General features: G+C 42.7%; 1 protein-coding gene across 2 annotated transcripts in view; it reads right to left on the bottom strand.

Annotated features, from left to right (window-relative positions):
- The window catches only part of CDH22 (cadherin 22), a 231,779-nt gene that overhangs the window by 70,278 nt on the left and 136,825 nt on the right, over positions 1–24,676 (bottom strand). For both annotated transcript variants that reach the window (XM_072111993.1, XM_072111991.1), the window contains exon 2: positions 18,605–20,195. In XM_072111993.1, the coding sequence (XP_071968094.1) occupies positions 18,605–18,790 (186 nt within the window). In that variant the 5' untranslated portion in view covers positions 18,791–20,195. The remainder of the gene's footprint in view (positions 1–18,604; positions 20,196–24,676) is intronic.

Genomic DNA, 24,676 nt, shown 5'->3' with positions numbered 1-24,676 from the left:
CAACATTGTTTAAAAAGCTTTTATTCCCCATTTGCCTAGGTAACAAAGTAATGGAGACATTAAACAATGAAGTCAAGATCTCTCTGCCTTCACGTGGCCACTCTGCAATGCAAACCTGCCCTTCTTACTCCGCACCACCCTGTGCATATACTTAAAGAGAACCCGTCATGCAAAATAACCCCCCTAAACTAAATCTATTTTCATAAACTGCCATTAGAGAGCATTGCCTCTATCCCTTCATTGTCCCTCTACATGCCTGTAAACCTAAGCAATGAGGTCCTAAAGCTGTATGCAAATGACCTGTGAAATGTCCAATGAAGCATTAGCATATTCAAGCTGTCCACTCTATTCATGAGTGGGAGGCACAGCCACACCCCCAGTGCTTGACTGACAGCCTGTATAATGATGTGAGGCTGTATAATGATGTGCTTCCTGGTGCTGGTGGCCACGCCCCCTGCAGCCTGTGTGTGCATGTGTGTGTGTTTAGGAGAGATACAGCAGCTCCAGGATACAGCCATGTTACAGCAGAACATGTCAGATTCATGTGTAGCTGATGTCTGTGTCTCTCACATGTATATTAGAAGGATGCAGCATGTCAGCAGATGCAGCAAACACACTAGCAATGCTTTACTACACATTACACACAGACATGTGCAGGTGGAGGAGAGGGGAGGGGTAACAGGGGTGACATCACTGCCTCTGACCATGTGACCAGCCTCATTTACATAATAAAGAATAGATGATTTTACAATGAATAATGTATGAAATAACTAGATAAAGGCTGGGACGGGATCCTTGTGAGCTGCTCCAACAGGTAGAGGTGACAGGACAAGTGACACAGACCTGATGACAGGTGTCCTTTAACTCTCATGCATGAGCCGTTTTCAAGCGCTTTTGGAACCTCTTTACTCCTGCCGGGTGATGGATCCACAGTGCAACCTCCTGTCGGCTCCTGTTCCCTAAAATATTCCTTAGTTTATCATCCGAAACAGTCCCCTCATTGTTATTTTATATACAGCCCCCCTCACCCCTATGGATTCATTAGATACAGTTCCTCTCATCCCCATGGATAGCAGCTATGGGCCCCGGCACTATTCCAGGTATGCCCAGGCGCCGGCTCTATGTGCATAAATAAAGGTAGCCAATGGCAGGAAAAACGGAGATTGAAAAGTGCCGAAATCACAGGCACATCCAGAGTTCAGAAGATGCATAGGGTGACAAGTAGTGAATAGGGGCAGGTTTTCATTGCAGAGTGGCTGCGGCATGGAGGCGTAGGGAACTTGACTTCATGGTTGAGCACCATGCATCCATTACTTTGTCATCTATCGAAAACGGGAATAAAGGCATCTTTTTTTCTAGACAATGCTACATCAGGGAAATAAAATAATATGATGGATAGGACACATATGCAGAGCGGGATAAAGTAATACTGGGGGCTTCATATGTAAGGGGTCGGTGACAGCTTCCTTTAAAAACTGTCCTATTATGTTATTAGCTCTCTAAAGAAATGTCAGAACCTGTCCAGCAACCGCACAACCACCACCAGGCTTGGCGCTATCTGTCAGACTAGGTAGGTGGTGGCGAACTCACCCTGCGACGTCCCTGCGGGCTAAGGCCCTGCCAAAAGCAGATGAACCGCCCTGATAAGGGCGAACCCACTATCAGGAACCTAACTGATGGTCCCTGAGTGACCCTACAAGATGACAAGGAAAACTTACTTCATCTGGCAGCTGCTGGATGGTGGAGCGGACAGGTAACCGAAATACAGATATAGGTCAGTGTTCACACTGGTAACAGAAACCGACACAAGACACACAGGAAAACGGGGTCACACTAGGAGATGAACGATACTAAGGGACAAACAACAGATACAGGCAGACAAGCGGAGTCAAACAAACCGGGTCAAAACCAAGATGGCGGCAAAGGTACAGAATCATATAGCAAGTAGACTGGTCAGTAGGCAAAGCAGAAGTCAGTACACAGAATAGCAAGAAACACAATGGCAAGAGGAGATTAGAGACTGAAATAGGAGACTGAAATAACCAGCAGAGACTGAATAACCAGAGACTGAATAACCAGAGACTGAAATAACCAACACCGAATGAAGGGGCTGAGCAGAATATAAGAAAGTAATGGACACTACCTCCAGAACTGACTGGCTCAGCCGTCCATCACTCAAACCGCAGCTGCAGACAAAACAATTACAGAGACACACCCAGCTTTCCCAGGATCAGAAATGGAGCTGTCAATCACAGGCAGCTCTGGGTGTGGCTTTCCAGCAAGAAGCCTGAAACCTGATCCCATCAAAACAATTTGCAAGTTCTGACAATAAATCTCTAAAAACATGTCAAAGATTGTTACTGGCCTCCTAGAGACCCTCATGAGGAACCAGCTTTGCCCTTCTTGTTCCTCTGTATACATCTCCATTGGTGCTGTAAGTTCTGTCCTTATTGCAGTGGTACAATAGATGCGTTCATACAATAATTAGCTGCATTAAACTGTCTACTATCTGTGAGTGCTGTGGGCAGAATCTGCTGCTGTCCATTGCCTCCTGCTTGTAAGTCAGGATGCAGCTACATAACATAGGGATGCAATGACAAGCAAACCAAGTCTAATGTCTAGAAAAAACTTGACCCTCTTTCTCTGCAAACCCATAGGCATCATGGGAGATGAAGTTTGCATTTAGGGGATCATATTAAAAGAGTGTAAAAATGTTTGATTATAATAATCTGATCTGCTACACAACATAAATGTGAGCTTCTTTCAGCTACTAATAATGGTCTGTATTTTCTACCCCGAAAATAATTTTTTTTGTTCATCCATCTGTCTGTTTTTGTAATAGGCACCAGGGGGGTTGGTATTAAGGCTGCCATGGGTCCTGGGCTGTACGAATATTATAGCCCCTGCATTTCTGGAATTACTTCCTACATTTGGTGCTAGGACGAAACTTCTTGGGGAATGGAGGATGCGTCCCTTCTGCGGTTTCAGGCTCTTGTGTACATGTACATTGAGAGCAGGAACAGATGAACAAGGATTTAATGGGTGAAGGTCCTTCTCAGTATCAAATTTAATGATTGATTTTGGTGGCAATGGGCCCCCCTGGAAGGCTTGGGCCCTGGGCTACCACCCAAACCGCCCATATTATAATCCACAACTGGGCACCAGATCATATGTACTATCATTTATTCTACAAATACAATAACATTGCACTACAAATACGCAGCATAACTAATGTGTGTAACTTAATCATAATGAATCTGAAATCCCTGTAAATGAGATCATTCTCATTATCGCTGCCTCTAATTCACATAAACCAGCAGTGTACAAAATAGTAAAGTAGAGATCGTCCGCCATATGGCAGAATTATATGACGCCTCCGGCTGCATACAAATAGAAAAAAATTCATACATAGCGTATTAGAGTCCTGGCGGCTGTCACACGTGTCTGGGGTCTCACAAAGGATTTTGAGGGACAGTTGGATAACTGTGACCCGCACACAAGAAGTCACAGCAAACTACATAGAAAACAACGGCAGACACCATATAATTTTACAGCCTGAAATATCCACATAGAGACTGGCAAATAAAGACTTGCTGCGCTCCGACTTCTCCGTTTTCAACAAGTAGAAATACACAATTACGCACTGTGGGACGTCTCTGCTTCTACCCGGTACACGTCTGTAATGTCAAGCAATGCGCACGTCAGCCAATACACTGTATGAGAAGGTTACAAAGATTTGGGGTAAATAGGGAGTAATTACAGGAGCTCACAATGGAGAAAACACGGAAAACATCTACGTGTACTTCAGCTCCTCCATGACGGAGATTCTTTTGTGATGTTTGAAAGCAAAATATAACTATCTGTAAAATAGTGGGGCACATTTACTAAGGGCTTCGTGGAAGTTTTCGGTTGGACTTTGCACGTTCTGTTTGCGCAGGTATTTAAGAAGTGTCGGCACCACAATTGTGTCACACGTGACCCTTTTGTGGCACAGCTGCACTAGGCATCATGTGACACAAATTAGGGGGCGTTCCGGTGCTCAGTCGCAGCATGCGCCATAATTATCATACAAGTCCGACAGAATTGAGTTGCACGCCCTGTGTTAAAGGTGTCACTAAAAAAAAAGCTGGTGCCCCCTGTCGGAGCACTGCAGGGGGCGCTAGATTCATGAAGAACGGACGCCAGAAATACTGAATCTGGTTCCTCCTGCACACTACACAGGTAACTGCACCTAGTACACACTGCACTGCATTTGTAGGTGAAGATGAGGACGGGATAAGGGAAAAAGTATTTTTTTGTGACTTGGCATGGGAATTAAGCTTCATCCATTACAACAGTTTTCCTATTTCTCCACTGTTATAGAGCAGGAGGAGTTGAGCATACTCTACATAGTTTCCTATCTTCAGGCAGCATGTTATAGAGCAGGAGGAGCTCAATAGATTGTTCATAATGGGGCTCATTTACTAAGGGTCCGAACGCCGCACTTTTGTCGGGTTTCCCGAATATTTCCGTTTTGCGCTGAATTGCCCCAGGATTTTGGCGCACACGACCCAACGGATTCGAACAAACCGCGGAATTTAAAAAAGGATTTGTGTCGCAAGATCAAGCACTTACATGCGCCGGGAAGAAGCAGGTGAACTACGGCAGACCTCGGCGCAGCAGCGACATATGCAGGAACTCGGGCGCACGATCTTAGTGAATTGCGCCGGACCCGAATCCACGTCGGACAACGCACTGCAGGATCGCGATGGGACCAGGTAAGTAAATCTGCCCAAATCTCCTATCTGCAGGCAGCATGTTATAGAGCAGATGGAGCTCAGTAGATTGTACATAGGGTCCTATCTGCAGGCAGCATGTTATAGAGCAGGAGGAGCTGAGCAGATTGTACATAGTGTCCTATCTGCAGGCTGCATATTATAGAGCAGGAGGAGCTGAGCAGATTGTACATGGTGTCCTATCTGCAGGCAGCATGTTATAGAGCAGGAGGAGCAGAGTAGATTGTACATAGAGTCCTATATGCAGGCAGCATGTTATAGAGCAGGAGGAGCTGAGCAGATTGTACAAAATGTGTGTCTGTGTTAGGGTTTATTCTTTCGGAGTGAGTCACATGTGTGACTGACTGAATATTCCGCGTCCCCTGTAAATAATCTTATAATACTGTATAATTACTCATCTCAAACTATGGCGACTGGCATGTACCACGGCATCTAACAGAGCTCATCATAAGCACCGCACATAACACAACATCAGACATTAAATTGGCAGAATCAGCTGAAAATTAAAAGGCCTATTTACATTCAATATTATGCAGTCAGCAGCCAAAAAATCTTTAAATGTTAAAAGGGCAGGATCAGCTAGAAATGAAATGGGTTATTTACATAGAGGATTCTGGGAGGCAGCATCTGTGGAGAAGGCAATGTCTGCTGTGATGGTGGAGATGACAGGGAGACATGTATTAGTACATGGGGATCTCAGCCTGACATTTGGATGAAAATCCGCTCCCCCTTATTCCCAGAACTTAGTAAATGCGTGGGAAATGTATTGTACAAAGACAATGGCGCGGCTGTGCTATGTATCCGAGATAGCGGGATACCCTATGGACATCAGTCAATAATGGAGATGAGCAGAAGCATTGCTTAACTTCTTACTGCCCTGGACTAAGTATTCTGTCATTTTCCAAATCAATTTTTTTTTCCTTAGATATTTTCATCATCGCCTAAAAGGAAGTAGAATTTCTAAATTTATGAAAAATTTTGAAATCATTTTTATTCTCTGCCCTATTCTCCTCCATTGCCAGCAGCTCCTGTTCCATTGGCAGTACCTTATAATAAATCTTTATATAGCGCCATCCTATTTTGCTGCACCTTACAGATTATGGGGGGACATATACAGGCGGTGCCCTACTTAAGAACACCTGACTTACAGACGACCCCTAGTTATAAACGGACCTCTGGATGATGGTAATTTATTGTACTTTAGCCCTAGGCTGGAATAATCAGCTATAACCATTATTAAATGTGTCTGTAATTAAGCTTTATTGTTAATCCTGGTTCTTATGACAACCCAACATTTTTAACATCCAATTGTCACAGAGACCAAAAAATTTTTTTCCGGGGTAACAATTAAAAAATATACGGTTCCGACTTACATACGAATTCAACTTAACAACAAACCTGCAGAACCCATCTTGTACGTAAACCGGGGACTACCTGTACAGCCAAAATAAGACATTTTTTTCGGTTTTGCAAAAACCTTTACAAATAAATTATTTATTGTATAAATTATTAATTGTGTAAAGTAAAAAATTAATCACTTTCCTTTGACAAAGCCATGTGAGGGCTTGTTTTTATTTTGCAAGATGTGACAACGTTTTAATTGGTCATATTTTGGGGGTTGCATTCTTTTTTTATTTGGTTATGTTTTATTATTAATTGTTGTTTGAGCAGCAAATTGAACAAAAAGAAATCTTAGAATTTTTTTTGTATTTCAAATGCAATGCATTATGAAGCTGAGATACATTGGGGCTTATTTACTAAGCGTCCGCAGCTGCACTTTCGTCGGATTTTTGTTTTTTGTGCGGCTGTGACAGGTATATAACAGGAGTTTTGTGTCTTTCATGCGACACAAATCAGGGGGTGTGCCGGCGGACAATCCGACTTATTCGGACTGAGCACGGGATTTAACATTCAAATTGTGTCACAAGACAATGCACTTACATGCACCGGGAAGAAGAAGGTGAACTCCGGCAGACCTGAGCAGGGAAGCGACGCATGCAGGATATCGGGCGCACGATCTTAGTGAATTGCGGCACAGAGTATTATACACGGACAATGCACTTTCAGTGAACTCCTCTGAACGGGTTAGTAAATGTGCCCCACTATGTCAAATAGTGACTCTTTTTATTTTTGCCACACAGTTATTTTAATAGCGATTACTTTATTCATTTTTATAGATACCCCTAAGGAAATGTATCACAAGGAGGTAACTGTATAATACACTGCTATGTTACAGTATATTATGTCAGAGACCAAAATATTGCCAGGCAAGCTCTGGCAAGGCCTAATGGCTGTAGTAGTAAGGTCATTGTTAGGCCATAGGAACCTTTGGGGATCATTGGGGGTGTAGAGATTGGCTATCAGGATGTCAGTCTATCAAACAAACCCCTTAGATACCACAGAGGTTAGTAGCCACATCGTCGGAAGGGTTATATGTGGCATTGGCTACTGTGATAGGCTACACATGACTCCACCATATAAAGTCAAGGGGTTGAAACCTTCTTTTGTCTGTCAGAGCTCCCCGTTTTTGAAAATGTCATATGGCACTTGTAAAATACGCAGCTCGCTATAAAACGGACAATTATTCGCTAAGTGTCCGTGACAGCGTGCCTTTAATATGAGCCTCTTTTGGCATTAAGATGTAGCATATGGCTCTCGTGAGTACGGCACATTACATGCAATTATGTTACTATGACCCTTTATAATGACAAAATGGGAAATGTTGAATCTATTGGCAGGTGAAGAGCAAAATGATGCAATAAAAACCTAACTATGGTGCACTTTACGAGCTCCAACTCCCCAGCATCCTAAATCCATTTTATAGGGCACACCACAATACGCCTGTGTGCCCTGCACTTATGCTTTGTGCCATTATGGGGCAGATTTGAGAAATTAGCAAAAACAAAATGGTCTATAACAACCAATCAATGAGATGATTAGATTTCTTTAGGTGTGCTGTTAAAAAACGAAAGCTGCACTGTGATTGGTCACTGTGAAACATAAACCATTTTAACTTCCATAATTTCAATAAATTGTTCAATGCCTGAATTAAAGGGCACTCTTAGCTGTCCCTGATTGCGTCCATTATTTTTGAGTTGCGAAGGTGTAAACCCTAGTGATAATTTGGGGTCCCAGGGGTAGGGCCCATTCAGTCAACTATCCTATGAACAGGTAATTGATGGACTTAATTGAACCACCTCTTTAAAGTGACCACAAGCAGTTATCTTGATCTCTTTCCCTGTACAACTCCATATATTGTAAATATTATACATACATATAACACAGTACCACATAGATTATGTAGAGCATTTATTAGAGAGGAGCAGACCTGATGGTTGGTTTCAGTCTCCTGACTCGGACATATTGCCGGATTGGTGGCCGAATAGCCAATCTGGCATTTTGATGCTTCTAGCAACTAGTCATGGCTATGATTGGATACCAACTGGTCGATTATAGCCATGCCTAGTTGCTAGGTGTGTCAATTTACCAGATTGGCTGTTCAGTTTCCAATCTGGTTATATGTCTGGGTCAGACGGCAGAACCCAATTATTGGGTCAACTCATCTCTAAAATTGATGCTTGTTGATTACGCATTACAATTACTTCACAGAATCTCTCACCACAGTCAAAGAAAAAAGCTACTTAGAAAGTAGATAGCTGTTCCGACAGAACAGAGCCAGGGATAAGCTGCAGATACAACAATACCTAGCAAATGCTGAATGACAAAACCAGCCTTACAAGGAGCCCGACCACGGCTGATAGGACACCAGCACCAGCAGGTAATGCAGAAATACCAGCAACAAAAACACAGGTAAAAACAATCAGGCTTCAAAGCACAGTGGTAGAGAACTGACTAGAAAGGCCACAAGGTGTCAGTTCAAACCCTGACAGCTAATACAGTACAAAAAGAAAGAGAGTGATGGGAATTTTTCTATGCAGTACCTTTAAGCCTTAGGCTCCCTTCATGTGTATTCAGGCCATGATATATGGAGTATCTGCTGGCCATATTTTCCAGACTTAATGGTGCCTTTGCACCAGAATCGTGCTCATCTCTAGCATCTATGACCCTATGAGTCACTGCATCTGTGGGTCTTGTAATCTTATAATGGTTTCCATATGGGACAGTATTCCCATGGGGAGGCTGGGACTCTTAGTGACTATGCTGCTGAGAGTCCTACTCCTTTTTTTTGTGACTTGGAAAAGTATTATTTAATAATTTGGCGTAACCATACCACCTTACTACTTGAAGTTCAGAAGCAGAGAGGTCTAAAAATACAAAAAACTGCCAAACGTTAGACCAAATATTCTCAAAAAGTGGCAAATACCTTGTGTGACTTTTTTGAAACTAGAGTTTTTTTTAGTACAGTAGCCATTTTGAAAAAAAAAAAAGTGTCACACAGCTCTGGGAAGACACCTAAGACCTGAGCTTCTAGTCTCTCTTCACTTGAAAAAGGAATCGCCGCTGATTTCGAAACGCGTTGTGTTACCGAGACACCAATAAACAGTTTTGTTGTGAAGTACTCTCCGAATCACTTTTGACTACCAGTGTGCGCCATAGTGAAAATCACCCCATCATCCCATGATCCAGACCAGTGTGGCTACTGCGCTCTGATGATCCCGTCAACAGGCAGCACCTGATTGGTACTCAGCTCAAGCCTTCCACTAGTGTTGTGCCTGGAACTTGCACAACTCTATCTGGTGAGCCTCATTCTTTCCTCCCCCATCTGAATTTGTCCATTGTTGTACAAACTACTACTCTATGAGCGCTTTTTGGTCTCTCCCTGTTCGCCTTTCCTATAGACTTTGGATAGCAACACATTTTTCGGTAACTTCTTATAAAGACATAACCAGCTTCCACATGGCACATCAGTGTGAATTATGGGACAGGGTTAGTTGTGACTATAATAAAGTCTGCGATACAATTTACCGAGCGCTATAATATTCTGCAGGAACATGGAATTCTGACAGCAGGTAAAGATTGATCAGTGCATCCAGCCTGCACATGTTATTTATTAATGACTTTGTCTGGCAGGGGTTGATTCTGTCACTCGATCTACATTGGTCAAGGTCCAGCGATTCAGCTCCCTCGCCAGAACGCTGTAGGCCCTTGTTACTGACTTGGAAGATACCACATGTAGAGCTCTGTATGGCATTTCAGAAACCATCTCATAAACACATTTTGTATTTTTCCATCCTCTTGATTCTGAGATTACATTATCATGTAAGAAGATATTATGGAATATCACCTGCAGGGTCTATTGGCAGGAGGTTATATCAAATCAGATCAATTTCTGGGCTGGTACTGAAGCTTAGTCATATTCAGCTAAACTGAAAACATACCTTCATAGGCAAATGTTTTAAATAACTGCAAATTTTATGGGTTATGAATCATTAGAATACAAAAAAATTGTTTAGTTTGTCTTTTGTAGATGTTTTTTCTTACACTCACTTCAAGTTTGTTTGCTCCTTGCAGAGAAATTCATCAGAGAAGCAGCAAAATCTAATCTTAGTCTTCTCCTAATAGGCTAGAAACACACATTTAAAGGGAACCTGTCATCAGAAACTGGCCTAATAAACTACTAGCAATTTGCTGTCTAGCAGCTTTACACCTTATAAGCTCAGCAAGCTTCCATAATCCAGAAAATCAACTTTAATGTGAAATGTAAATAGGTATAAAGTCAAGGGGGTGGAGAGTTTAACAGTGAAGTCAAGCTCTCCCTGCCTCTGAGCATCTCCCATGACTTACATCATGAACCAGACTTCAGGAGATTTGGTTAGCAATGTCTCTGGGTGCATGAGCATCTATTTAAGTGAAGGTGGCATTCTGAGACAGGGAAAGCTTGAATTTAGTATTAAACTCTCCGCCTCCTTGACTTTATACAACAAATTTACACTCACTTCAAAGTGAATTTTCTGGATGATGCCACCACCCTTGGCCATGAAAGAAACATTATCTGGAAGGGGTTCATCTGCTTGACAACATACTGGAGAGGAGAGGGGGGGGGAAAGTAAATCACCTTTATCTTTTTATTTTTCAGATGCAGTTTTTGATCTCTTAACCAGGAGTGGAATGAAAAATAGAGTAGAACCTCTCAGTTGTATGTGCTCACTCATTACGATCCACACCTATAACCAGACATTCCTGTCCATAAAATGGCCACATTAGAAGGGATCATTTGATCTCTATCTGTCCATGAGCAATCACCCTGCCATGAAAATTTATAAGATCCTGGCAGGGTGATTGTTCATGGACAGTTGGAGATCACATGGAATAACAATGGAATAAACAGTATCACTTCCAATGTACATACGATGGACTAAATTCTGTAAAGTTTGTTATAAAGTGAGGAACGCTCTACGCACAAGGCACGGTGGGTTTTACATAATTAGCTAGGGGAAAATATCAGTCTGAAAAGGCACATTGTACAGCAATTTATCACGGCATGTTCCTTACCCAACACCTAGAGAAGATCCTTAACGACAAGGTATAGAGGAGGGCAAATCACAGTCAACTGGAAGATGTGTGAGGTGGCACCTATTGGGATTACTGGAGAGAAACTCGGCAGTGTGCAGTGGGGTGTATGTAGATATGGGTTACAGAAGTTTTCAGTCAGTAACTGATGTCAGAAGGGTCAATTGAGGACGCGAGGATGAATAATGTAAACGTCCCGGTAGACCACATGCTATAGTGTAAATTACTATCTAGACCGTGCTCTACAACAGCACTAAACTGAATATATGGTTATTCAATGTGTTAACTGGTGTAAGAACGTCCATACATGGTTTCTCCACCTCCCTATACTCCCTCATGAGTTTAGTGTAATGAAAAAATCTTGTTGTCATGCCCACTGTACCAGTAATAATTTTCTATTAAGTAAAAGGTTGGTCAATCCAAGAGGAATATGGAGGAGGCGAACTACTTGACTTTGTTCCTTTGTGCTCAAGAGCGAAGGAGATGAGACTCTACAGTCATTAGACAATGGTTTTGCTCTTAGCTTCATGCATAAGGTAATAATTATGTTCATGGCTTTACGAGGATTACTAAGAAGGTTCGAGAGAAAAATCAGGTCAGATGGATACTTATGGCTTCCCGAGCCTCAGTGGTAGTAGTCTACTTTAGATAATAGTACAAGGTCTTGGTGGTTTCATAAATTGATACTGAGAAATTAGCAGCATCTCTGGTTACTTGACCTATATATGATGAAAGATACATTTAGTCCACTTAGAACTGGACTAGTCTGGAGGTGGCACCACTGGGCACCAACTAGCGGCAGCACCACTTGTTCTTGGCACCTGGCACCTAGGACTTGTGCCCCTGACCTCAAACCTGGTGCCCCAAGGAAGGAGCATGAGATGCATCTACATTTTTGAAACATAGTGTAAGACACATTGCATATTTAGAGTACTTGATGTCTAACTATGTCTAACTATTAGACAGACTTAGTTAATCTGCTCCTATATGACTTCATTATCAGTGTGATAGCCATAAGGTAGTCGTCTATAGAAGGTAACGCCCAGGCTTTCAGTGTGCGCTCCAAATTACACCTTTACTTTATTCTTTATACGATCATGATGATACTAAATGAATATAGGCTTTAAGGTTTTAATACATTTTTAAAAATTAAAACCTTTTGTACACAAAGATATTTCTTTGTTTTGCCCTATTCTGACACCAATAACTTTTTCATATTTCAGTGTAATTTTACATGGGACAGCTTCCTTTTTCATTTCTATTTTCATTTTTTTTTACTTTTTAAAAAAAATGTTTAAAAATTAATTTACTATATTTGTAGATCCACTAGGGTACTTAAACCCTAGGGGGTCTGATCACTTATACAATATTCAGGAATACTACTATATTGCAGTAAATTGGAAAATGACTGGATCTCATTGACAGATCCTGCTATGACACCCATGATCCCTCAGTTAGGGTCCTGAATATCATAGCACCCTCAAATGACAACATGGGGGGAACCGGCCAAATCAAAACTTAATAGAATTCTTGCCACCTCCATTAAAGGACACCTGTCATCAGGTCTGTGTCACTTGTCCTGTCACTACAACCTGTTGGAGCAGCTCACAAGGATCCCATCCCAGCCTTTATCTAGTTATTTCATACATTAATCATTATAAAGTCATCTATTCTTTATTATGTAAATGAGGCTGGTCACATGGTCAGAGGCAGTGATGTCACACCTGTTACCCCTCCCCTCTCCTCCCCCTGCTCATGTCTGTGTGTAATAGTATAGTAAAGTATTGATAGTGTGTGTGCTGCATCTGCTGACATGCTGCATCCTCCTAATACACATGTAAGAGACACAGACTTCAGCTGCACAAGTACCTGACATGTTCTGCTATAACATGGCTGCCTGGAGCTGTTGCATCTCTCCTATACACACACACAGGCTGCAGGGGTGCCAGCACAAGGAAGCACATCATTATACAGGCTGTCAGTCATGCACTGGGGGTGTGGCTGTGCCTCCCACTCATGAATAAAGTGGACAGCTTGAATATGCTAATAAATCATTGGACATTTCACAGGTCATTTGCATACAGCTTTAGGCCCTCATTGCTTAGGTTTACAGGCATGTAGAGGGACAATGAAGGGATAGAGACAATGCTTTCTAATGGCAGTTTATGAAAATATATTTAATTTAGGGGGGTTATTTTGCATGACGGGTTCTCTTTAAATGAATGGTGCAGCTCCACTAATTCTGGTGTAGTCATAATTTTATCTCTAGCCCCCTTCCTGAGCAATCAATGTCAATATTTCATCTGTCTGTTGTCAGGTAGGTGGAGCCAAGCTGTCTGCTCTCATGCAGGGCCACCCATCTGACAGTAGAGAACATAACTAGCATATTGGTTACTAAAACTACCCTGTTAATAACTGGAACAACACCGATTGGTCGAATAGAGTTGGGGTTGTTGGAGATGGTGTAATGTCCTCTTAAAATCTGCAAATAAATGATAAAAGTAGAAAAATAAATGTGTTTACAGTCTGCAGAATTTTCTGATTGTACGTAAATTAGTCATGTTGTAATTTTGCAGAGAAGAAAGTAGTTAATCTTCTGCTGCTGTTAAAGGGGAGAGGTCCTTGCTCCGGTCAATTGTCTGGAATCAAAGGGGGAGTGTCTTGCTCAGCTGGCCCCTCCCATCTACTCCTCCCCATGCCTTATGCCTGCTTACTGTTCAGCAGTTCATGTCATGTGACCAGGGTGATGTCATCAAAGGTCTTCTACCCTTTACATAATGAAAAATATACCCAATGTATGTTTCTGATGACATGAAATCACAGCAGGCTCCATGGACTTCTACTCCTCCCCATCCTCTATGGAGGCTGCTGTGATTTTATGTGATCAGATACATACATACAGTACAGTACATGTACAGTTTGCTAATGTGAGGAGGCTAAAGGACTTGACTTGATGTCACTCTGGTCATTTGACATGAATGTAACACAAGGCAGAGCTGTCAGTTAAAATAAGGAGGCGTGGTTTACTGGCAGCCCAGGAGAGAGAAGAGTCACAGCCAGCAGACATGAGTCAGGAAAGCTAATTTGCATATCAGGAAAGCGACTGTAATTAAGGTACAGTGCCCCACTGGAAGCTAATTTTAGGTGATATGGGGAGGACTTGTAACCCTTTATCAGCAGGCATTGTTAGTCAGGGTGGTAAAATTCTGGTGACAGGTCCTCTTTAAGAGGAGAGCAGCAAGGCTTGTCTTTGTGCCGAAATTCTTTAGAGAATCATTTGTGCACAGACTTGGTATAGTCCATTATAAATCTCCAGATTCTCTATAATTCATATTTGTGCACATTTTGCTCAGCTTGGTAACATCTGTTATTGCCATATAATGATGTAGGTAACATTCAAAGGGAGGTAAAGGGGATGTTTATGTCTTGAGCCATCTTCATTGCTCAGTACACACTTGCATTAGTTCTTCTCAATCAGGTTTCCATTGCTTTTTGATGGTCAGAATAGTGCAGCATCCAATAAACAGATACATAACAGATCTATTATACTGTATGTCACGTAGGGAAAGGGGCTTGACAGATCCATCAATTGGCTTATAAAGGATCCCTTATGGGTCCTGTAAAAAACAAAGCCGTGGCATCTCGGTGAATAGACTCACATCAAATTTATGGCACATTCTTTTAATGTGACATTATAGTAGAGATGCACAAAGTGAGAAATGTATTTACTATAGCTTTTTAATGCCTTCAAGGGATGTATAAAAATGACAGCTTCAGAGGGTTTACAACTTTATGATCTATTTTGTATATGTTAAGCAGTATATATGTTGATAACATTGATAACAATGTATATTTTAACAAAGATGATGTGGACCAAAGTGCTGCTAAACAGACTTGCCTTAAAGGGAACCTGTCAGTCAAGGAGAGTTTAACACCGAAGTCAAGCTCTCTCTTCCTCAGAAAGCTCCCTGATAGTCCTGCATCCAGAGACGTCACTAACCAGATCTCCTGAAGTCCAATATCACAATATCAATCACAGAGGAGGAGGCGTTCAGAGATCCCCACCTTGATTTCAGTGTTAAACTCTCCACCTCCTTGACTTTATACAACCAATTTACGACTCACTTGAAAGTTTATTTTCTAGATGGCTCCATGGCCTTCTTGCAATTTCTCCATGAGGTGACCTGGTCTCTACTGGAGGGGACCACCAGCTTGCTACCGCATGGAGTAGTCTCCATTTAATTGCAGACCAAAGCTGATCAAGATAAGTCAATGGGGCAGATTTACTTACCCGGTCCATTAGCGATCCAGCGGCGCATTCTTTGCGGTGGATTCGGGTCTGACTGGGATTCACTAAGGTAGTTCCTCCGACGTCCACCAAGTGGCGCTGCGCTGAAGTCAGCTGAAATGCACTCAAGTACACCGCCCTTTTCCTGGTGAAAGTAAGTGCAAGCTCCGCGACACTTTTGGTTTTTTAAATGCGTCGGTTTTTCCGAATCCATCGGGTTTTTCGTTCGGCCACGCCCCCCAATTTACGTCGCGTGCATGCCAGCGCCGTTGCGCCAAAATCCGATTGCGTGCGCCAAAATCCCGGGGCAATACAGGGAAAATCGTCACAAATCGGAAATATTCGGGTAACACGTCGGGAAAACACGAATCGGGCCCTTAGTAAATGACCTCACTAGCCCCACATCACTTAGAGAAGGGGCAGGGGACTGTAGGGGGGGTGGAGCTTTAATTTTAAAAAGTGCTCTTGCAGCGATTGGCCCCCTCTTCAAGGGGAGGTTTAGGCGGGCCTATGGGGGCCCGCCCCGGTGGTTTATAAGTTATGGGGGCACGTGGAGGGGGCCTCTTTCCTTCTACCCTCAACCCAGAGAGTGTGAAGTCTGAGACCCCCTCCTAGCTTACCTCCACCCTTGAAGATGTCCTCACTCGAGGCCCAGGTGCTCGAGCGCGTTGCCTCTGAGGGTTCTGCATGGCTCCAGGAGTTATTCCAGCGGGGTGCAGCTGCATCGGATGCCCAGCAGCAGCGTGCGCCTGAAGCTTCCACTCCCGACGTCATCACTAGCCGGCCCGCTACCCTGTCTCCTCCTCCAGCCCAGAGCTCCTCACAGACACCCGTCCCTGCCACCGGAACATCGGGGGAGCTGCTGGCCAGCGAGCGCGGGAGGCCCGCGCGAAGAACAAGGCCTCCGCTTCGTCTCAGCCCCGGGTCCCCATCTGCAAGCAGGCGGCGCGGCTCGGCTTTGAAGAAAGGAGCATCGGCGCCACGTGCGGGAGCTGCCTACCGCTACCGACAAGATCAGCGTGGGACAGATCCTGACGCTCCTCAAGGTAAGCAGCGCTGCCAGGCGCTTCAATTACCTTGTAACATGAGAAGTGCCAGACACAGCAACTAATCTAGAGATGAGCGTACCTGTAGTTTAAGTTCAGGTTCAGCCACACGACCAGGATGTATTTCCCGAATTTGCAGCCTTTCCTACTACCATGGCCATTGACACCCCCTGGTCATGTCATACATTGCCTAACTGGTGAAAAAACTGCTCAGATGTGAAGATGTGAGTCTTGCAGGCTATTTTTATTTATTTATATGTTAATGTTGAAGGGGTTTTCCCATGAAAAAAAGTTCCCAACGTTGAATCCCCTAGTGACATTTACACAATAAAGATCATTTTAACCCCCTTACTTTACAAGTTTACTCAGTTTTATTGCTGTTTTAGCTCCTATCACTCAATGATGGTCAGTGTAAGATTTCAGAATGTGGGCAGGGACTCTCTAAGCAGACACTTCATGATTCCTCTTTGTTATGAGATGCTGTGTGCTGACAATGTGTTTAGATTGTCAGGGTACAGGTTTATCTACACTTTTGTTTAGCTTCTGAACAGTCTACTAGTATCTGGCACATAGGAAAAGAGATACCAATGATGAGATCCATGAGATGGATATAGCACACAATGAGAAACTCCAGCTCTACTATATCTCAGCTATAAAACACAAAACACACAGTCAGTTCTGCTACAACTCCTATCCCTGCTATAAAGCGTTTATCTTATCTGTAGCTGGTAGATTTTGTCTCCTCACACTGCTGCTTGCCGGCAGGAAGTGTCTGTGTGTGATCTGGTCTTGCAATGCAGGGGGGAGAGGCTGGAGGCAGAGAGTCACACTGCAGCAAGCAGACAGGAGAAGATATTCATGGGAAGAATCTGTCATGCCCAACCCTAAGCCAGAAAATTTATGGTCAGATCCCAGGGCAACCAAAAAGTATTTACCAGGACTGATAGAGACAGGTTGGACTTATATCTGTAAAATGCTGTATTTATGTTAATAACAGTGAATTAGAGAATGTACTATTTTATTATCCTGAGTATATTTAAGAATCTGTCTTCATGGGAATACCTCCTCTTTCTGTTTTATCTTTCATTAGTGACCAACGGGTGCACTAGTAGAATGCAGAAGCACAATCGATAAAAGAAACTAATCTGACAAAAAAGGAATAATTTTATCACCAAGAACATAGTTGAGAATGAGTCAGACTTATTTATCAAGGAATCTTATTAAAGGGAGTGGGGCTGAGCTGCAATACACAACATCTTATTTAGGATAGCAGCTTATTGACAGGGGTGCCGGGTGTTGGCTTCTTCTAATCAGATAAGGATCACCTACATTAAGCATAGATGATCAATACAAAAATCCCCTTAAATAAACTTGCAATTGACTATTGTGAGAGTCTTTCTCTTATATCATAACTGCAAAGCTGCTCCTCATACAACAATATTACTTGAGAACATGAATCTAGGAAATTAGAATCCCATAGAAAACGACCCAGGTCTAGGCAACTACCAGACATTACCTGCAATCTAGAGGCTTGGCAGACAAACATGTATAAATTGAATTTGTATATGAAATGGTATCTTCAATGGAGAGCAGATTTAAAGGTGCACTTGATTGCAATGCAAATTCGCTAAGTAAATTTCTAGACTTTGATGAAGAAGAGAGACGGTAACAAAAAAAAAAATCCATGAAATTGAAATGGAATATATGATGTGAATGTTCTCCGGTGCTTTCATGACTAGACCTCTATTACTCTTAGCAGCGTGATTACCCTGAGGTATAACATGTCTCAGAATTTTTTTTTTCCATCTCATGAGTATGATCTCACGGAGTTTGATTCACCCACGTTTCCCCTTCAGGATTTTGTCTCAGTTTACTCCCCCTTAGGCTTTGCTTTTTCCCTTGTGAGGACCCTCAGCCGGTGTGCCCTCCTCACACTCTCCCCGTCACTCTTCTAGGAGTTTACCCTTTGCCTGCAGCCCCCACCACTTGTATTTTTCACAAATCTCTATCGTATGTCTCCTTACCTTCCCCACATAAAGTGGTTCTGTCCCTGTATATTCCTCCACCACAAAGAACTGATTCCACACCCAGCCACGCTTCACCCGTCCAGACACCTCCAACGACAATCCTGTCTCCATGGAAACCATCCCCAAGAGCTTCGGGCTGCAGAAAATCAGCACCACAGTCCAGGCAAAGCCTTGTGCAGCCATCCCAAGTCCACAAGATCCTTGGAGCCTCACATCACGCAGGGGGGATAGGTACGCCAGATGTCCGAGTGCCGCCGGAGAACATCATCCGTCTTCTAAGAGTTTGTAGAGAGTCTCGAGTCAAGACATTGTCCAAGGACGTTCAACCAATGATGAGTTGGCAATATCCAAATATATCGGAATGGACTCTGTTTGAGGTAACTGGACCGGTGTTGTCTTCTATTAGTATGCAGGGATCTATTCTAAATCAAGTCTCCGCAACAAATGGATAGGGTTTACGTGAGGGTACAAACACGCTGTATTTTCTACATCAAATACCATGCTGTCCTAGGATACTTTTGTCTACACTTTGATGTCCTGCGGCACAGCGGAGACATTCATTGTGCATTTTCACACAGTAGGCATGTATGATCTCTAACTACAATACACCAATGATAATGAACTTAGGCAGGTACTGTAATGAACTTGCACTCCGAGCTGTCGTCTGCTCTGGTGTAATGGACTTCAGTTCCTCTTTTGAACAGCTAAACCCAGCTGTTCTGTAATATAATGCCGCTCTATACAATACCGGGCTGGAATACGCTGTGAGGTATTAAAAGACGCTCAGCTGGTATGTACAATACTTTGAGGTAATTAAGATATCTCAGGAAAGCCAGATTGCATTAATATGATAGGCACAGCTGTTTCGGGAATATACTGCGTTGCGAAATAAGCAAATGACAATATTGTGGGTTAATCCGGTGAACCGCAACACATTGGACTCGGCTTCTACCATATATATAGAAATATAGGAGTCATATAGAAATCTATATAGATATATATAGATTTGCTATACGATTACAAGCCATAACTGCACACACAATCTAGGTTGGGTACATCGGGCGTTGGAGTAAAGTCACGTTGGGCGTTGGAGTAAAGCCACGTTGGGCGTTGGAGTAAAGTCACGTTGGGTGTTGGAGTAAAGCCACGTTGGGCGTTGGAGTAAAGTCACGTTGGGCGTTGGAGTAAAGTCATGTTGGGCGTTGGAATAAAGCCACGTTGGGCGTTGGAGTAAAGGATAAAGGACCGAGAAACAATCGAATTATGGGAATATCGAGAACATGGGTTTACTTGATAAGTTGAGTTTTAGGTTCTCCAGATCATTCCAGATTAATCTTGGGACATTGAACAACAAAATACGTTGTCAAGAGTTGCCCCTGGTGTTCTTTGCAGAGGTATAAAATGAAATTATCCCGACTGCTTCCCTTTAATAGCGTGCCGCATGTTGCATGTTGGAGGTTGGCCTCATTGTCGAGCATAAAACTTCAATGTTCCTTTCATCTGGGCCCTTCAGAAGACAGCAGGAGGACCTCTCCGTGGTGCTGAAGTTGCATTGAATTTCCACAGTAACAGATAAGCAGTCAGAAACCTGACGAGAGAAACAAATATCTGTTATCTTTGATAAGAATAATTTGGGGCCATCATATAAAATCAATACAATCCACCGCACATCAGTTCCAATTAAAGTCATAAAAAATTTTACCTGAGAAACTGCTAATTTTTGCCTCTTGTTACTTTTAATAAGAGAAATATAATTGGATACACGAAAAATATTTTGCTCATTTTATATGCAAATTCATTTTTCTCAAACAAAACTTATAATAATACCAGATGCTCAGATTTTAAGCTGCTGCTCTGTTTTTTATGTGGAGCTATGTTACAGGGAACCCATTGACATGAAAATATTATCTTACACAGCAAGAAGACTCTAGCGGATTGATATGTATATAGGAGTTCAGTGGGTGGACGCAGTCAGTGATTGTTGGATTTTCACTGCAGACATGGCTATAAATTACTGATAAGGACCTCCTACTTGACTCTCCAGTGCTATAACATAATACTGCAGTTAGGACACTATGTATAATCTGCTCAGCTTCTCCTGCTCTATGTCATGTTGCTTGTAGATTGAAAACTGTGTACAATCTGCTCAGCTCCTCCTGCTCTATAATATACTGTCTGTAGATAGGAAACTATGTACAATCTGCTCAGCTCCTCTTGCTCTATAACATGGTGCCTGCAGATAGGGCACTACGTACAATCTGCTCAGCTCCTCCTGCTCTATAACATGCTGTCTGCAGATAGAGCACTATGTACAATCTGCTCAGCTCCTTCTCCTGCTCTATAACATGCTGCCTGAAGATAGAGCACTATGTGCAATCTGCCCAGCTCCTCCTGCTGTATAACATGCTGCCTGCAGACAGGACACTATGTACAATTTGCTCAGCTCCTACTACTCTATAACATGTTGCCTGCAGATTGGACACGATGTACAATCTGCTCAGCTCCTTCTGCTGTATAACATGCTGCATGCAGATTGAAAAGTATGTAAAATCTATAACATGTAGCTTGTAGTTAGAACCCTATATACAATCTCCTTAGCTCCTCCTACTCTATAACATGCTGCCTGCAGATAGGAGCCTGTTTTCAATTCACTAAGATCCTCCTGCTCTATAACATGCTGTTGGTGGATAAGACTCAGTGTTTAATATAAGAAGTTTCTTTTAAGGGGGTGGTATTAAGATAATCTGAGTAGGTCTGTCACTCTTCAGTGTCTTACAACCCAAACTGGGCTGGGGTAACACTTTAATCTATAAGAAATGGAAAGAGCAACACAACAAAAGCTGAGTCTGGGGGTCGCATTATGAGGGTGGGGAGCAGAGTGAATCCATTGTACATGGATAAATTTATGAAACCTGTCACGAAAGCGGATCACGTAAGCCCATAGAAGTCTATGGGTGCGCAAAAAATGGATGACGTTTTTTTCACGGATGAGACTGAGAAACCAGGTGTGATAGTTTTAAAGCAATGTTAAAGCATCTGGGGTTATTTTGTGGATCCAGAGACAAAATAGAATCAATACGGAGACACAACGGAGACAAAACTCAACAGAAGCTGAGCACAAATGCCTACTGCGTTCATCCTACTGAATTCATCACAACATATACTTACAATGGAGGGAGTATGTAACTGTACGTTCCTCTATATTTTAATGAGCTGAGGGGGAGGCGCTGTATTATAATTTTTTTAAGGGGCACTGTACATATTTTACAGGGGAAACAGGGGAAAGGATTCCATTTATTCAGAATAAATAAAATAAGGAAAGCAGTTCACACTTAAAGGAAATCTACCGTCCATCTTTATATACCAGGGACATTACTCATAGGTCCAGGCACTGGGACTTGGGTGATTTTCTTGTATTTGTTATCCATGGCCTCCTTCCTTCGAAAATCAACTTTTAAAATTATGCTAAAGAGCCAGAAGTGCACTACCTTAGACCCTCCATGCTCTGGCTTCATAGGCTATGACACTATCTCACCTTCCCCGTTCCCTCACATCAACAGAGAAAGTTTCAGCACACAGTGTAATAGCCTGTGTAGCTACATCATGGAGAGGCTAGGGTAGCCCTTCTAGATTATAAGTTTAATTTTAACAGTTGATTTTAGAAGGAAGGAGGCCAAGTATAACAAATATAAGAAAATCACCACAGTCACGGTGCCTGGATCTATGAGTAAGTGTCCCTGGTTTGTCCATATTTGATTTTGATGGTAGATTTCCTTTAAAACACAGTGGCCCGAGTAGAGAAGACTGCATTATGTGCAGTGTGCCTCACTAATGTGTCTAGTGTGGCCCATTATTGAATACTGGCGCACGATTTTGATAATATGGCGGAACTTTCAAAACTCAGGAAGTATGCACTATTTTATTTTGGTGCGCCCACATTTCTGTCAAGTCACAGTAATAAATGTGGAGCATTGTCCAATTCAGCACTGGAACGCCACTTTGGGCCCCGAATTTTGTGGTGGACACAGAACAGCCGTGACACAAAACTGGCGCAGACACTTTATAAATAAACGGATGAGCAGTTTTCACGTTCCTTTTAGGGCAAAGTCAGACAGAAAGGTGGCGCGCAAACACTTTAATAAACGTGGCCCAGTGTGGATCGGTAAGTCGTATGATAATCACATGACCTGTCCAGGGACTGGACCGAGGAGGATCCCAATAGTCAGATGCCTCATCGATCAGGACCTGCTAACATAAAAGAGCAATATAAGAAGATATCTTCATTCTGAGCCGGTAATTCTCCAGAACCGCCACGCTGTGTGCCCCTATAGCATAATAATAAAGTAGCAGCAATCTGAAGATGTATAAAATGCAACTTATGTACAAGGTTACTTCTTCAAGGAGTTTTCACTCATTATCTATCAAGCAGTAGCGTCTTCATTGCCTGCACCTGCTGTTCAGTCATGTTCTATGTGTCCCATGTAGCCTTGGATGACTTAATGTATCTTGATGTAATTGAGTTAACTCCTTCTAGGCACAGGCCATATAGACTGGAGTGACAGCAGGGGGTAGTGAGATCTGAAGAACATACTGTGTTCCTCTAGGTACCTACTGTACTATTCTCCTTCCTCCGAGCCTACTTGTACTTGCTCTCGAGTTGAAACGCTCTGTGTATGGCTGATTTCTACTGTACATCATGTTGACAATAAAAATTACATCCCGGTCTCTGTTTCACACAGACTCCTGTCAAAGTGACTTCGAGTCACTGATCAGGACAAATTGGATACATCCAGACCGTATCAATATTTATTTCATTCCGTAAATGGGGATGACGTGGGGAGACCCGACCGATGAGAGGGGGGGAACATATGAGATTGACTAAGTCTCTATCGAACCAAGGTAAAGGCAATTCATGAGGATGGAGGCGTCAAGTCATCCTCTTACCTCTAATACACAAAGGCGTTCACCCATAGGCTCACATACATATATGCAGCTTGCAGACGCCAATTTATACCGCCGCGTTATAAATATAGATGGCGGCTGTGTAATAATGGATGGCGTTCTCCCGTCCGTTCCTCATGTTCTCGCAGTATGAAATAACTTTCTCTTTTCGCAGCCATAAATCTCCTCTTCCATCAGGTAAGATAATTTTCTATTGTTAATCGCGAACAATAAGCAGGCAAATATAATTAATGAGTGAATTAATGCCGCAAAGATTATTTTGGGGACCGGGCTCATTTATTTGCTACTGTCCTGTTTGCTAAATTGTAATTAAGTTAATGGAAAAAAATGTTCAATTACAGAGTTCAGCTTGGCTGAGCCGTAATAAGGAGTTGGGGGTCATCGTGGTCAGTCTCGTAGGCTTCCTATTATTTTGGTGAAGTGGAGGCTCGTGGAGAAATGGTTGGGTTATTGTTTTAATGAGGGCTCATATATACAAAAGGGTGGAGTTAACTCACCCTATGTAATATTTTATACCCTTATTACCCCATGTACAATCTTATAGCCTCACACCGGTAGTTGGTAGGCCATCCTGGTCAGTCTCGTAGGCTTCCTATTATTTTGGTGATGTGGAGGCTCATGGAGAAATGGTTGGGGTATTTTCTGAGGGCTCATATATACAAAAGGGCAGAGTTAACTTACCCTATGTAATATCTTATACCCTTATTACACTATGTAATATCTTATACCCTTATTACCCTATGTAATATCTTATAGCCTCACATTGCTTCAAGATTCTATTACACTTTAAAGTGGACCTTTCCCCACCCTCACCAATTCCATCTCTTTGTACCCCTTAGAAGACATTTGGGTTGATTTATCACATAGTTCCAATGTTTGATGATGGCCCCGCTCCTCGGGTCACAACAAATAGGCCCTGGCCTCTTGATATATCTGACAAGGTGGGTGCACTATTGCCTAGCACAGTTCTACACCAGGTCCCTGCTCCATGTTGGCCCATTCTGTGGACCAGAAACGCCCTCTCCCCGCCCACGTGGTGTAGAGAGGAAAATAGTCGCAATTCCTAGCTTTGCACCAGGAATTGTGACTATGTCACGGCTTGTACAC

The sequence above is a fragment of the Engystomops pustulosus genome, chromosome 6 (genome assembly GCF_040894005.1).
Source record: "Engystomops pustulosus chromosome 6, aEngPut4.maternal, whole genome shotgun sequence".
NCBI classification, from domain to species: domain Eukaryota; kingdom Metazoa; phylum Chordata; class Amphibia; order Anura; family Leptodactylidae; genus Engystomops; species Engystomops pustulosus.
Note: the sequence above shows the minus strand (reverse complement) of the source record. Positions and strands in the feature narration are given on the sequence as shown.